This window comes from Haliaeetus albicilla, chromosome 22 (assembly GCF_947461875.1).
Source record: "Haliaeetus albicilla chromosome 22, bHalAlb1.1, whole genome shotgun sequence".
NCBI lineage: Eukaryota > Metazoa > Chordata > Aves > Accipitriformes > Accipitridae > Haliaeetus > Haliaeetus albicilla.
In genome coordinates this window covers 20,963,732-20,979,533 of record NC_091504.1, presented here as the reverse complement: position 1 = coordinate 20,979,533, position 15,802 = coordinate 20,963,732, and the positions used below count along the sequence as shown (strand labels likewise).

The 15,802-nt window shown below is 46.2% G+C and overlaps 1 protein-coding gene across 3 annotated transcripts in view; it reads left to right on the top strand.

Moving 5' to 3' along the window:
* Positions 1-12,504, top strand: part of TTYH3 (tweety family member 3) — an 80,181-nt gene extending 67,677 nt beyond the window's left edge. For 2 of the 3 annotated variants that reach the window (XM_069810282.1, XM_069810281.1), the window contains one exon: positions 6,787-12,504. In XM_069810282.1, coding sequence (XP_069666383.1) covers positions 6,787-6,802 — 16 coding nt within the window. In that variant the 3' untranslated portion in view covers positions 6,803-12,504. Of the gene's footprint in view, positions 1-1,282; positions 1,385-6,786 lie in introns of all 3 variants that reach the window. The other variant, XM_069810279.1, reaches the window with a different exon arrangement.
* Positions 12,505-15,802: the final 3,298 nt, after the last annotated feature.

Here is a 15,802-nt window from a genome sequence, read left to right as displayed (position 1 = left end):
GTAGGAGTTGTGGTGGAAAAAAGGACATCACATTCATGTTTTCACTTCAAAAGGGCCAGTTTATCTTGCTGTAGAGAAAGTGGAAAAGTGGAGGGTTGATCCTTGTCTCTGTACTTGGCCAGACCTCTTTCAACCTTCACAAAGAGTTTTTCCTGAATCCCTGGTGGTATTCTGATCACAGGCTCTGGTAGCGTTATCTGCTCCCAGCAACGAGACGGTCCTCAGGAGAAGAGCTGATGTGCTGCACACAGTACAGCGTGGCAAATGCTTTACCACTGATGTTTTCTGTTGTAGGAAGGGCACTGTCCCTCTGGTACTGCCAAGGCATATGTTCGTTCAATGTCTGTAGACCAAGGTCCTGCTTCCCCTTGCCCTACAGCTCTTCTGCTTCAGGGAAAGCACACTCCTTTCTGTGTGGGCTCTAGTTATGCAAGAATTTCCCTGGTTCTTCAGTAGCTGTTTGCATTAATACCCTGAGGGGGTGTCTGAGTCCTGGTGCCTTAGCCTGGTTTCTGAGAGTAGGTGAAGATGAGATTTTTTTTTTTAATTATTTTTTTTTTCTCAGAGTAACTTGACTTGGAAGCCATCAATATGGGCTATAGGGAAGCACAGGAGCTGGGGAAGGAGGAGAGTGCAGTGCTGCATCTAGAGATGAGGGGAGCTTCTCCCTAGATGAGGCAAGGAACAGGCTGTAGGATAAATGTGTTTTTTGGAGGGACATAGTAGACAGGCAGTGGAGAGAAGAAAAATACTGTCTACTCCCATGTTGGCAGGTGGCAGGGAAGGGGGCTTTTCTGGGATTTTTGTGTTCACAGCTCTCCATAGCAGGTGGCTGAGACCATACTGAGGCAGAAGAAATTGTAACTTTTCATAGCAAATCATCTGTGGGAGGAGAGAGATGAAAAGGCAATACCAATGCACGTGTCCCTGCCTCTTTTTGGGAGGGAGGAAAGGGGGATAACCATCCAAATAGGTTATGTCCAGTGAGTGGACAGAGCTGATAGATTCCATTTAGCTTTCTGTGAACAGATGGTGAAAACTAAGATGTGATGATCCTGCTGCATTGTTTGTCCGTTACTTTTCCTGGCTTTTTGTTTGTTTGTTTTTTTCCCTTCTCTCATTCCTTCTGTTTTCTCCTTCTTGCCACAGGGCTATTCCCTTAGGGTTATAGAGCCCACCTTGTCACTGACACACACCGCAGCGTTTCACTTTCTTGCACTGTGTTTTTCATGCACGTTGAGGCTGCACTCTCTTTTTCTCTCTCTTTCTTGCGTCATCACAGTTGTATTTGGCTGCCATGGACAGTAGCAGCCATATGAGCTGGCAGCTTAAGCCCTCGGACAGTGCACGGACATACTGGTAACAGCGCCCGCAAATGGAACAGGTACTGGAAAAAAGGTCCTTCTTGCTCAACCCCTTCTCCACTCCCAACCACTCCCTTCATCCCTGCACTGTTTATCCCAGGCCAGTGCCTTTTATTTCTTCACATTCCTTCCCTCTGCACCTCCCACCCCATTCCCTCCTGCCAAGGGTTAAAATTAAAATAAGCTTTTGCTCTGGTGCAGACTCAAGGAGCAGTATCAACCTTGTAAAGGCTTCTGGTGCACATTGTGAGGGTTTTAGGTGCCCATGCCTCACAAAAGCTAATTCACAGCAGCTTCAACTCCAGAGTCCACACTTGAGAACAGTTTGAACACTTAGTACTGAGTGCTGCTTGAATGTAGAACTAACCTTGCACTTCAAATGCAGAATAGAAGTTCTCCCATCACAAGAAGCCATTTTCTAGAAGTAAAGAGAACCAATCTAGCAGCTTTTCAGTCGGGACTGGTTGTCTTAATTCAGCTTGTGGCTTCCCTTGAGCCCTACTGCTCTTCTATTTGTCTTAACTGGTCATAACAGCATGTGCCTGAAACCACCAATACTTACCTGCCACAAGATTTTAGCTCCTCAGTAGGATTTTTAATTTGTTGAAAGATCCTAGCTGGTAATGGTGGCCTGTCCTGAAGAGTTACTTCATTGCCTGTTAGATCTTTGTGCAGCTTCTCCTTTTATCCTTGCATTTAAAGTAAGAAAGGAGCAAGTTTAAAAAAAATTTCCCTAAGGGTCCAGACATAAGCACTAAGATCTGCTTCATTCTGTTTCAAAACCTTTTACTGTTTTGTTTGTTCTGTGTGTCCAAATCATCCCATCCATGTCCCACAGGCTCTGTGAATGGGGCCCTCCTAGTACCATTTCACTGTCTGAATTCCTAATGGGCTGTAGTTGCTGATGTTCTGCAAGATAGCCAGTGTTTCTTCCCTCACAGTGGTCCATGACAAAGCCACGCGCCTACAGAAAGAGTAGGTGGTCTGCATTAGGCCTTGTAGTTTTTTAGCTTGGTTGAATATAGGGTGTAATTAGAGTTACCAGGCAACTCGCCTGGTATGAAGGACAGTGCTCCTTCAAGGGAACTGCAGTCACACAGTAACTGGAAGGTGATGGTTCCAGTTGGAACAGAGGGCCCATTGCTTTTGGCTCATGCAATCAATGACCCGTATCTTACATTCTGTTCACAGAAATACATGTCCATAAAGCTGCTGTTCCTTCTTTTCTGCCGTTCTTTTTGGGACTTTTGTCAGCCTTGCATTGGATTCCTTTCTGTCATGTTGCTGCTTGGTCTGCATTCTTGCTGCCTCTTGCTGTTTGTCTGCCTGCCTTGTGACATGCTGGGAAGGGTGCTGTCTGAATCTGGTGTCTTGATGCCCTCTGCCATGGTGCATGAACACAAGCAAACTTGTCTTGAAGCATGGTGCTAGCACCCTTGAAAGAGTCACAACTTTCTTCAGTCTTAAGTCTTGCAAAGACTGCTTTTGGGCATCAGCTTATAGTGGTTTTTCTGCTTTTTGGTTCCTGCAGGTGGTATTGTAGCGATGTTAGATGGGTCTATTCCATGAAATAAAATATTGCTGGAGGGTGGTGGGGGGAATCTAGTGTCTTCATTCTGGACTTGAAATCTTCTCTGGGCTGTGAAACATGACTTGATCTCAGTCTGCACTGTCTTCTGTTTACCGAAGGTCACACCCAGAGTTTAATGTGGCTGTCTGCAGGGGTAAGAAAAAGGCATTGCATTCTTTCCAAGACTTTAAAAACAAACAAACCAAACAGAAGCTCTGTTCTTTTGACTTGGAAAACTTAAGTCCCTTTGAATTCAGAACCCACTGGCTGAAATTGGCTGTTTATCTGCATCTTGTACCTCCCATATATAATGATACCAAACCCTGTGTGTTTACTGTGCTTTAGCTATTTGAGAGGTGGATCAACCTTTAAGAACTTGAATCCAGAAGCTTTGGTCTTTATTGGATTACCTGAATAGCTCTGGCAGGAAATCAAAGTCACGGTAGCTGAGAGATACATGTGGGTTTTTAACCACAAACAGTAAATGGTTTATACTCAGAGTCATGGTTTCATATGGTAAGTGATCTTCCAGCATAGTTCAGTTAGCTGTGAAGTACTCATGGTCTGCACAGTTCACAGGAGTTGATAGAATTCTCTAAAATTAACTGATTATTCCTTTTTTTTTTTTTTTCAACCAATGATTCCTTTGTGTTAAGCACCTAACTTGTATGTGCTGGCAAACCACACCTATGAAAGTTTATACCCTCAACAAGGCTGAATGTGAAGGAGAAATACAAAAATTTGTCTTTGGAGAAATATAAAACTTGAATGCAATCAGCTGTGTTTGTCCTAGCTGACTGGTAAGTGACGGAGGGGTGTGCTGTGTTGAATAGCACAAGCCACAAGGAGAAACGGTAACAGAAGTCTTTTAGGTACTCTTTTTAGGGTAGCTGACAGTGTGGTGAAGGTATGGGTTGGAACTTGTCCTCTGTGCTGTTTTTGAAAGGCACATGGGTACTTCCAGCGAGAGTACTGGAAGAATAACTGCATTGTGCATGTTCTTTAACCTTCTATGAAAGCTCCTCTTTAAAGGAAACTAAATGCAACTGTATACCTTATAGCTGTGTCAGGCACTGTATCCAGGTTACCTCAGAGTACAGTCCAAGAGCTCCTTAGCTCTGAATTGTTCTCAAGCTTTAAGTCTTTAGAATTACTTTTTAAAGGAGCTGAAGACTTAGTTATTTTAACTATGGATAATACAGTTTGGTTTCATATCCATGTGACTGGCAAGTGTCTGCTGATACATCTTCATCTGCTGGCCTGTCCAGATGTTGGGATCTGTGTATTCCACAGCATCTTTCCTCTGCTTCCCAGTAGAGGATGCACTGAAGGACTTGGATGAGGGACTACTGTCAACAGCATGTGGAGCAAAGCATTTGTACACGGAGTCTAATGCAGTGACTGGAGATCCAGTACACGCTGATAGAGCTGTGCTGGTTAGAAGAGGTGTGCAGTGAAGTGTTAGCTCTCTACTTCCAGGTTTCAATGGCACTTATCATGGTCATTAAAAATACACTGTAACAGAAGGAGTAACTGATTCAAACCGTAATGGGAAAAGGTACAAAGGAGCAAAAATCCTGAGTTAAGGAGAGAACATCAGCCCTAACTCTGACTACTCTGAGTCTTGATTTGTTCCTTGTGGTGGATTGCAGGTAGGTTTGAATGTAAAATGCCCTCTGCTTGACTGTCCAAATCTCGTGTTCCTGATTACTTTTTTACAGTGACACTTAAAACAACTGTGGGCTGTTGTCTTGGTGAAGGAAGGATTGAATTCTTTTTGACTTTTCCCTCCATGATGGGTATACTTTGTACATCCTTGAAATGCAGTTCATCAAGTGGCTCTTCTTGATTTTAATCCTCTAAAGAAAGTTGATGTTGCATGTTTTGTGCTGAACCTATATGACTTGGCCTGGAAGATGCACAATAACCTTCCATGATCTGAGATTTTTTTTCCTAAATACTTCTTACAAAACGTTAGCACCTGGAAGTTCTCTGTGCATACTCATCTCCTATCGCATGTCACCATACAGAATACAAGTGGAAAATGAGCAATCAAATGCATTTTTCCTTCTAAGATCATCATCTTAGCATGATGTTTGGCTGGTAATTTCAGCATTGCACTGCCCGAAACGTGCCCTGTTCTATGAGAAAGTTCTTTGACTTCTAAGCTTCTCTGAGCCTGTTGTGTTAGTCTCATATGTTTTAATAATGCCCTAAACTTTAACTCTGAAACAGTAATCACATTTAATAAACTGTGTATAATATAGTCCTTAAACTGGCTCAGCTTGGTACTTTCTACCTTTTTCTTCTCACTGACAAAAAATACATCTTAAAAAGAGAAAGATGTACCCTTTGTCTTCTAAATATAGATGCCATTTCTGGGCCAGAGTTTTATATTAAGATCCATGTTCTGCAGAAAGTTTTCCAATTATGGAAGACACTGAAAGATGACTGTGCAAATAAGCCACAGGTGTCTTCATCTTGTGCCAATGGGGTCAGCTCTGCCAAAGGAGCAGTTTCTGTCTTTTATTGTGCAGAGGTTCAGCCCAGGTCAGTCTTTGAAGGAAAACTGATAAAATACTGTTAATTCTCTGAAAACCTCTTTGGACAGCTGAGCTTTTAGAGCCTACAGATGCCTCATAATGTTCTTTCCAAGTGGGCAAGATAAATCATACCTCCTGGTGTGGAACTGCCTTTCGGTTGTCTCTTTGCCGGCTTAACCAGCTATTTTATGTGGTTCTGTTTTAAAGGTGATGAAAAGTCAGTATGCTGAAGAGCACTCTTGGGAAGTAAGATGTGGGTATTATAGAATTATTCAATCTCCAGCTGGTATAAAAAGAGGAATAAAATGTCTGTCCTCATTGCTTGGTTGTTAGTATCATGGTAGCAGAATCCCAGAAGCAGTAATGTAGTCATGATGAAGGCATTGAACACATTGGCATAAAGAACCAAAGTCTTTTGTTCTTACTGCTGGGTATTATTTACATGCTTTTCAGCTCTTTATTCAAAGCTGAATGGCAGATGTTACCTCAGTAGCTTCTGGGAGCTGTTTTGGATTACCTTCCTTAGAATAAAAAAGAAAATAAGAAAAAACAACCCCCCAAACCAAAACAACCTCTCATCTTTCTGACTTTCTCTTCTCACCCCCAAGCAGGAGTCTTGTCTACTACTGCATAGTACACAGGTTGGATCCCAAGCCCCAGTGGATTATTACCCATCTGATAAATGTTAGCTAATATCATCTTGTTTGATGGCAGCCTGTTTCCAGCCTGGCAGGATCTGTTCTTTCTTGGGCATAAATTGTTCAGAGACTCATTCTTCCACACTTTTCTTTCAAACTGCCCATCTGAGATGCATGCAGTCTTCTGATGCCCTCATTGCTGTAAAATGCAATGTAAAAATGCAGTGCGCACCCATTTTCTTTTCAACCCCCTTTTCTGGCATGGTTGAAAGCAATAACGTGACTAAGAGAGGATGAAGGTGTAAGGTGCGGTTTTACATCTGCATCATTTCCATTTCCCTCTTTTCTCCCAAGCAAAGTATGGCATATTTCAACTCAATGACTATTGGATTTCCTTCTCTGTAGAGAGCTTGGATGAACCATTAGCCCATCTGCACTGACCTGGCCAGCATCCTTGCAGCAGACTGACAGTACATTACTCAGAGTGGACTATGCAGTGACTTGTGAAACTTTCCTTGTCAGACTGAGCCAGCAGCTCCTTGATACGCTTGCTGTAAATACAGACCATTTTATGCTGGGAGGTGGTCGTAATCTGTGGTTCCATGTTTACATTAGTCATTCTGACTTACTTTTCTGTTCTGTTTTGTTTTTTTTGTCTTGTCTTCCTCCAGTACACCTCCAGCATGAGAGCCAAATACCTCGCCACCAACCAACCTCGTCCAGATGCTGGCAGTGTGCATTAAAATGAAAAAGCAAAAGCAAAAAAACAAAACCCACATGTGCAGTCAGACTAAACAATGTGCCAACTGCTGTGCCCCTGTGCTGTCCTCGTAGAACAATCCTGCTGTTCTGCCCAAAATCCAGTGCAGCTCCTTCTGTTTCTCCAGTCCAGACCACCCCTCCAACCTGGTACCTGCCCACTGGAGTGGAAGCCCCTCTTGAATTTAAGCCTTCACCTTGTTGTACCTGATGTGCGAGAGAGAGCAAGCACGTGCAGGCAAGCAACTGAGAGCACCCAGGCAAGAAACTGGGTCCACCTGCCTGGGGGCCAACTTACTAGAGTAGCCTATCAGAAAAAGTTGTTGAATATCTTCTGTCCCCTTTTTTTCCCCTTCTGTTCCCCAGAGGGACTCAGTGAAAGATGGTGGTAGGTCGTCTTCACTCCTGCAGTGGGATCAGCAGTCTGTCAAACACTGAAGAAGCAGAGGCTCAGTGGCTATGACTAGCGTACAACGAGGGAATGTTGGGTCAATGCACGATGCAGCATTTTGATGGGAGTCCTCTGGTCCAGTGCCCTGTGTGAGGGAGGAGGGAAACTCCTGTCTCATGGTGTCACTGGATATCCACTGTAATGTGGGAGCCTGGGGCTCTTCTAGAGCAAACCATCCCACTACTCTGGTTAACTTTAAAAAAAAAAAAATCCATTAAGAAAATGCCTTTTTCTTTCCCATTATATCTAGCATGTGAATTCTTGAGGAGGAGCAGGGGGTCCCAGCACCAGTCAACTACCTTATCCATCGCTCTGAACCTGACCTCTCTGCTCCATCAGGGAAGCCCAGGTACTTGCAGATGGCATTCTGGGTGCTGCCTTTACGAGGCTGACACACAGATCAAATAGGAGCCAGCCACCCACTTGGTGCCAAATTTTTCCAAGAAAAGACTTTTAAGACTTTAGGGGGGGGATATTTTTGCACTAAAGAGTTTCAGCTCTCTGATGCTAGATCTTATGGGACAGTCAGCTTGCAAAAGCAAGAGAGACTGGAAGAACCAATGGATTTATAGCAAATGCAAGCTCTCCTCTACAGGAGTGACCCTGTGAACTCTGATGGACTTTTTTTTTTTTTTTTTCCTCTTTAAATCATGATGTACAGCACAAGGTTGCTGAACTGGTATTGAAGGAGGTTTTTGGAGCCTCAATCCTAATAAATTCACAAGATTGTTAGTATATCTTCTTCTGTGTTCCAGAGTCAGAAACCCAAATGACATCTGGAGAACATTGTGACTGTCAGAACAGGTTTTTATTTTATTCTATTTTATTTCGTTCTGTTTTTTGAGGCACATTGCTAACCACTATCTGACCATATTAAGGCACATGTAAGGCATTTTTCTTGACATGAGGCAGAACACAACTTGCAAAGAGGCAGCTGGGTGCCTGCAGAGGGCAACATCCTCCATTGGTGCTGTACTTTCCACTGAAGAGCAGTGCTCCAAAGGGCACTGAGAGCTTCCTACTGGAAGAGGAGACTGCCTCTTGGGAGGTACTGTCAAGTACTGCCCTTTCAGTAGGGTAACTATGGTGTTCCTTTTTGTCTTTTTACCTCTGAGCAGGGGCATCTTAGTGTAGCTGCTGAGCATTATATTAAGTAACTGGCAGAGGAAATAAAGTGGGAAGCGTCTCTCAAACTGCAGTTGAGCCATTGGCAGAGGCAGTTAGTCTTCACCTCAGTGATGTTCAGACTCGGTGTCTGTTTACCCCATATTTGCTGTACGGGGCACAGAATCTACCAATCTGCCTTTAACTCAAGTCAGTTGCCTTCTTGCAGTGAGGTAGGAATTGTTCCTAGCAGGTAGCTAACCAGGATGATGGTATCTGCTGTAAAATGGTACCAGCTCTGTGGAAGAGCAAGCTTTGAGACTTCTTTTAAGACAGAAACCACTAATAGACTGCAAAAGCTGTAGGGCAGCTATTGCCATTCAAAGGAGTGAGGGAGACAGGGAGGAGGCACCACCATGCAGACAGGAAGAGAAGGTTTTGGAGAAAACTTCACCATAAATCTCTGGAAGCAGGATTTTCTTGCTCAGGACTGAGTATGCCCTTTCAGACATGTTTGATGGGCTTCACATTGAAACATACCTCTGTGTTATCAAATAACAAGGGCAGGGAAATGTAGTCACAGGTGGTATGGAGGGACACTGTGGCTCATGAGCACCAGGTTTTCCACCCTGTCTTAAAGCCTACCAGGAGACCCGGGTGTGCAAGCATGTGGAATGGTTAGCTTGCAGGGTCCAAAGCATGCAACTGCTATCTGGGGGGAACTGAACCTTCCCCTCACTTTGAAGAAAGAAGCAAGAGCCATATAATCCTTATTAAGACTGAGTTGTTCTGCCATCATCTCTCCTTGCAAGATTGTGCTCGGATTGCTACTTACGCTATCAATTTAGGGGAGCTGCCCTAAAATCTGTGGCCCAGTCCTATTCATTGAAGGCAAGTGTTTTGAAGGCTGGAGGGTGTGGGGGACCCTGTGAAAACAAGTGCTTCTGTATATTGACTTTTTTGTATACAGAATGCATCCTGAACATGCGTGTGACTGCACTTTGGGTTGGATCTAAATTGTCACAGTGGTATTGTCTGTGCCAGCAGGGATAATGGGGGAGCGAGCCTATGCCTTTTTGTTTGCAGCTTCTAATGGAGCAGCCACCTTGACCTGCTTCCTTCCAAGGTTTGGCATATTCACTCACAACACCCAGAACAACTTCTGACAATGTCTGGGGCTTGCAGCAAGGCACAGATGTAGAGATACGTGCTCTGTGACTTCAACATATAACTGGAAGGAATGTTACGGAGATAACATTTTGTTCTCTGGAGGCCAGCATAACGTGACTGCAGTGTGAGCTGTGTACCTTTGTCCAGCCAGCACTTCCTTTACTTGACATGGATATTGCACTTTTGTAAAGCATCCTGGAACTCTGCTGCCCCGCTGCATGCTGTGCAGAGCGCTGGATAGGAAACACAGACAAATGGGTTTCTTTCGGTTTATTATTATTGTTACTACTACTTTTTTCTTTTTTTTTCTTTTTTTTTTTTTTTTTTACTGGAACCTTGAGCAACAGTGTGGCATTTCTGCAGGCTGGTCTGAACAGATCTGCTGAAGAACAGATGGCCTTTGCCTATTCTTATGGCTGCGACATAATCAGTCTCATCCATATGGTCACATTTCGTCTGAGGAGTGGACTTTCAAAAGCCAAGATCTCCCAGACTCTGTGCCTCCCTCTCGGGTGAACAGCAGGTGCTATCTGGCGAAGACTCATCTGTTCTAGATGGCATTCATGGTTGAGGGAGTCCAAACTCTTCAAGCTGTAGGAGGTAAAGCTGTAGAGACTTCTCTCTCTTCCATTGTGTGTCTCTGTTTTTAATGTGACAAAATGCCAAGGCCATATCACTTGGTGTGTCCCAGCTGACCTTATCGGAACATTACTCACGTTACTGGTTGCTAGCAAAAGGGTCCAGAATTCAGGGGGGATGAGATTGGCCTCTGGACACCTCGCTGACTGCAAAATGGAAGGCAGCTTGTCCAGTTGAAGGTGACTGCATCGGTGAAGACACTTCATGTTACTTTTTCAGAAGCACAAATGTGGTCATGGGCTTGTCTGGTTGGCTTGGTTTATTTCCACTGCATCATCATGTGTGAATGACACTTTCTTTTGGAACTGAGAACTCTTCCAAGCACACAAACATCTCCACAATGTGAAATGTAAATAGCATGTTGGACTCTTGTGTCCAGTGTTCAAGACTGCATTGTAATTGTAAAGGAAATCGAATCAAGACTTGGCTGTGAATTTCTTGTGCTGTCTTGGGAATATAACTGTAGTGTTTGTATCCTGTATGTGTTATTAAACTGAGTTCATTTTATGTGCTGATAAAAGGGTTCAAGCTAAGATTTTTAGCGTGCATCCAAATGTGAAGGATGGAGTGCTCCCTTCCCCTCCTGTCCTTTTTAAGTTTTCTCCATTTGATAGGTGTTAATTTTCCGTGTACAGTCATCTCAGCCAAGATGCAAGGATGTTCATTTGAGTGCTTTGAGAGGGACACAGTGCATGGGGTTTTAAGTGATCCTAAGTTAGGATTTCCATAGCAGTTCCCTGAAAATACATAAAAAGCTTGGCCTTTCTGAGAGTAAACCATTTCTCGGGGGGCTGCTTAGCCATTGCTCATGAGAGCTTTGGGTGCTGCAGGGTGATAGCAGACAGGAGTAGGTGGATACCCCTAAGAGCAAGGTACAGGTACCTGTGTGGATAAACCCATGCTTCGCTTCAGGTCCTGCCTTCTCTTCCTTCTAGCAGCAACTGAAATACCATGCTGAGCCCTTTGAAGAGAGAAGTGTCTTGGCTTGTTGTTTCTGGCCACCTCACCTGATTCGGGAGTAGATGAGGTGGGTGCGTTTTCCTTTAGCTAGGGCGAGGATCTGTCTTTGAAGTGCTTCCTACCTGGGGACCGAGGAGGAGCCAGGGTCTTCCCCAACGCAACAAGTCTGTTAGTGTAACTCAGCGAACATCTCTGGGTGGGAGGGGAAAAGCCCTCCAGGGAGATACCAAGGAGTAGATCTAATGCCTTGAGAGAAGAGACCTGACAAGACTTAATCTGTACCTTTAACCAGGTAGCTTCTTTCATCACAGTCTACTCCCCTTTTCTAGAAGTTATTTGTGTGCGTGCTTCCCTAGTCATTCCAGGAGGCCCAGCAGAAGCGTGGGATGTTTTGGTAGCGGTTCCTAGATAGCTAGCAAGTCATCTGTGCTTTCAGGGGGGAGTGGGATCTCCTGCCAAGCCGTGATGGTGAGTGTGTTGCCCAGCTGGGAGAGAAGTCACGGGTTACTGGTGGTCTGGAGCTCCTGGGTGCTCACCCAGCCCCTGTGGCTACATGCGTGAACAAAGTGGAACATAAATTGATGTACAACCAGAAAGTTCAAAATATTCCTTTCCTAAAGAGGATAACTGTAGCATGAAGCTCTTAGGTGCTCTGCATATTTGATACTACATTGCTCCTCACTATGCAATTCCCAACTCCTTCCTTCCTGTTCCTCCTCTAATCTCACACCAAGACTTCTCCAGTGGCCTCTGCCCAGGAGGCTACTGAAGTCCCAGAAAAGCTGTATTTCTTTCATTGTCCTCTGCATTGGGTCCAGCTGCCCAGCCGTCACATCGCGTGCCTCAGGTCCCTTGTTAATGGGAGGCCCCATGAGTTTTATTCACATCATTCAGAGGGAAGTTTATTTTCTTGGACACTGTGCACAGAAACCTAATGGTGAACATGTACCTGGCCTTTTTGTAACTTTTCTGTTTTTTCTTCTTAACCATAATGGTTGTATATCATACCACTTTATATACATATATAATATATAAATATATATAATTTTTTTTTAAACTTTGGACCTGCTAGTTTCTTTCAAGTGTTCCTGCACTTACCCAAAATGTTTTTAAATTGTGAGGATTAAAGAGGATTGAGCCCATTTTTGTATCTTTACTTTTAATTCTGTAGTTCTATTGATTGTAATGTAGCTATTTTTTACTGTAACTTTTGGTTTGCAAATACTAAACAAAAAACCTAAATGTAATTTCTGTGGTTTCTATTCAGCTTGGGTTTCATGTTTTAAAAATAAACGATTTAAAACCACTGTTCCTATTTATTGATTCTTACTTTTTTTTTTTTTCCTTGTTCATAGACCTGCCTGAATTTTTATTTCCTTTCATACCTTGTGGTAGATCCATGAAGTGAGGACAGGTAATAGAGCCATGAAGTCTAATAGCTAGTAGAGGGTGGAAGGAATAGGAACGTGAGTGCCCTGCACTACAGAAATCAAATTATTGGTGTCGGTCCTGTGATGCGAGATGAAGTGTGCGCACAGGTATTAGCAGGGCTGGTTTCTTCCTTTGCTTACAGGTCTCAACCTGATCTGGTTGCTGTTAGAAATCACAGACTGGACTGTTCAAATTGACTCGGGCAGCTTCAAAAGAACCTCTGAAGAAAACTGATCGGTGCAGACATTCCCTCCAGGGGAAGCTGCGCTAATCCTGCCTTAGCGATGATGTGGCTTGTACCCCTCCGGAGCGGTCTGCGGCTGGGGGGCCCAGGAGGGCGAGCTTTGGCTGGGGGGGAGCCTGGATGGGGGCACGGAGCTGGGCTGGTGCTGGCTGCGGGGCTGTCCTCGTCCCGGGGAGACCTCCGGGGGCTACAGGCACCGCTGGAGAAGATGCTGGAGCAGCTACGGGACACGGAGATCGGGCTGTGGAGATGCGCACCCTGCGCACGGTGCGTGTGATCCCCCCACCCGAGCCCCCCGCTGCCGCTTTGCTTAGGCTGCGCTGGAGCAGCAGCGAAGGCAAGCAGTTCGTTTTCAGCAGCAGAAGTACAAGTAGTGTGGAAAAATGGTACGGAAGGGTACACCACCAGCTCGGCCACTGCGAAGGCGTCCCTCTTCAGGAGACGATGAAACGTATGTACGTGCCTTTGGTAGCATCGCCGGGGGAGCCGGTGCTGCTCAGCGTGGGCTCATCTTTCTCAAATCTGCCCCAGGCTATCGTGGCTTTCTTTTTAGTTCTTCGTTTGTACTGTTCTCTGATCGCAGGCCTGCTCTGCTGCCTCTCTATCAAGTAGTGAACTAAAACCTTTACCTTCCTGTAATTCTCTTGATCTGTATTCTGCCAGCCAAATCGAGGGACTGGTCTCCTGCCTCCATCCTGTGCTGTTCTTGCCCCCGACCTCTGCCCATCCTTTACCGGCTGTGGGTCTTTGGGAAACTCCCCACCACCGAACTGTGGTAAAGCCAGACAGCATCTCTGGCTGCCAGATACCGCTGCGCCTGAACTTGACCCCTAGGACAAGGGCTGGGGGAAGCGGAGCAGCTCCTCATGCGGGAGCGTGGGTCTTTTGGGGGAAGAGGAGAAAACTGTGGGATGGGAAGGGGCATGGAGAAGCCCCTTAGCAGGGTTTGGTGACAGCAGATAGCTCTAGCAGTGCTGATTGCTCTTGATCTGACTGCAGGTTAAAGCAGAAAGCTCCCAAACTACCCAGTGATGCTGTAAGGACCAGGCTGATGGTCCTGGATGTCACCACCAAGTGGCAGAGCCAGTTTGAAGGTCATTGAGAAGGGACCGCATCCTGCAGCGCTGTGAGCTGAGCTGGGCTCCCGGGCACCCTCCTCCTCAGTGCTGCTGGTTCTGCCCTGCTCCCCATGGGAGTGTGTGTGCACAGGTATGTCCTTTTTCCTTGGAAGGCCAGACTGGTCCAAGCAATAATTTATCTCTGTCTTTGTTAATGCTGTATTTATTTTTTTAAGTGCTGTGTGTGTTTGTAGGGCTGAAACCCACACCCATGCTGTCAAGTCCTGCCCATCGGTACAGTGCAGAACCACAGAGAGCTTCTTGCTGTCCCTTTCACCCTCATGGTTGTAAATCTCAGCAGACACCAGTTTTCCTCCCTTTGCTAATAATTGATAGCTTTGCGTCCCCTCTTTTTTTTTCCCACCTAAAGGAGGAGCCCATGTTTTCCATCTTCATCTCTGATCTGAGATGATTAAACCTGCTCTCTGGTGCAAAGGAGCAGTCGAGGAAATCTGTTGGCGTGAAGGAAAATAAAGCCTCCATCAGAATCAGCACGTAAATATTTTACCAGTTTTATGGACTCCCACCAGGGATGGGAACATGCAAAGGCCACCTCTCCGGTAACCTTTCCCAGTGCCTTCCAGTCAGCCGTCCCCAGCAGCCACAGGTTTTGCTCACCCTGTTTCACGGCTCCTTGTCCCAGCAGGAGCAGGGCAGGGCTCTCTCCTGAGCGATACAGAGCTGGAAAAAACCAGAGGGGTGGGTGAAGTATGTGTTTGAATAAACCTTGCCTTCTGATCAGCCTTCAGTAGTGGTCTGTTAGATCTCTGGCCTCGAAGATAAGGCAGGGAGGGATGCCCCGGAGTGATGCTTTCAAATGTATTTGTTCCCGTGGTGTGCTGAGCTGTGCTAACAGGAGCGTTGCCTCCGGGAGCTGTCGGTGGGTTGACGGCTGGAAAACCAGCAGGCAGAGCTGGTGGCTGTGGTGTGCTCGCTGGGATGCAGTTACTGACTACATGCCCCCAGCTCCTGTCACCTCTTGGGGTGGGAAATGGCCTGTGCTACAGGTAATGTTTTCTGCTGGACATGGCACTGTGCCTGCAGCACCTGCCCAACGTCTTCCATCGGATGTGCTTGAGAGCTGGATTCATGGTTCTCTTTCAGGACAATCCCATCGGGACTCTGACTCCCTGTGTGTCTGGGGAAGGCAGCTGAAATTGCATCTCATCTTCTCTAACCCCTTCTGAAGCACCCTCGTCCCTGAGGAATGACCCCATCTCCCCATCCCACTTTGCTGGACCACCTCTGCTTTCAGGAGGTCGTGGCCTCTCCTTGCACTGGGAGGGAGGCCAGGACAGAGCTGAGAGTCCACTGGCCCATCAGCTTGAAAAAAGAGCCTGAAAGGGGAGACTCCAATCTGTCTGACCGCATGGGGATGCTGAAGTCCTGCTCTTGGCAGTCGGAAGGGTTTGCGAGGGGAGGCAGCCACTGGAGGGGCGAGATGCTCCAGTCCAGCCACGCTGCAGCCCCAGGGCTTGGCAGGACTCCTCCACACCCCATGTTTGCAGCCCAGCCTGGACCAGCTTGGTGGATCCCAGCACCACGGCGTAGAAGGACGTTGACCACCCAGCACATTTGCCAGCACTTTTCACCTGCTCAGGTGGCCGGGCAGGGAAGGAGGGTGGCCTGGCCGTGGCCACCTTGGGTCACGGGTCCAGCAGCCACCGCGATGGAGCAGCCAGGCACACTGCCGTGCCTTCGTGCTGTTGCGCGGTGGAGAAGGGATGGGTGGTGGCAGGAGCAGAAGGACTTTTCCTTCTGCGGCTGATGTCTCTGTTGCTGCAGGCGGGACCACAGGGCGGTTTGCCTTG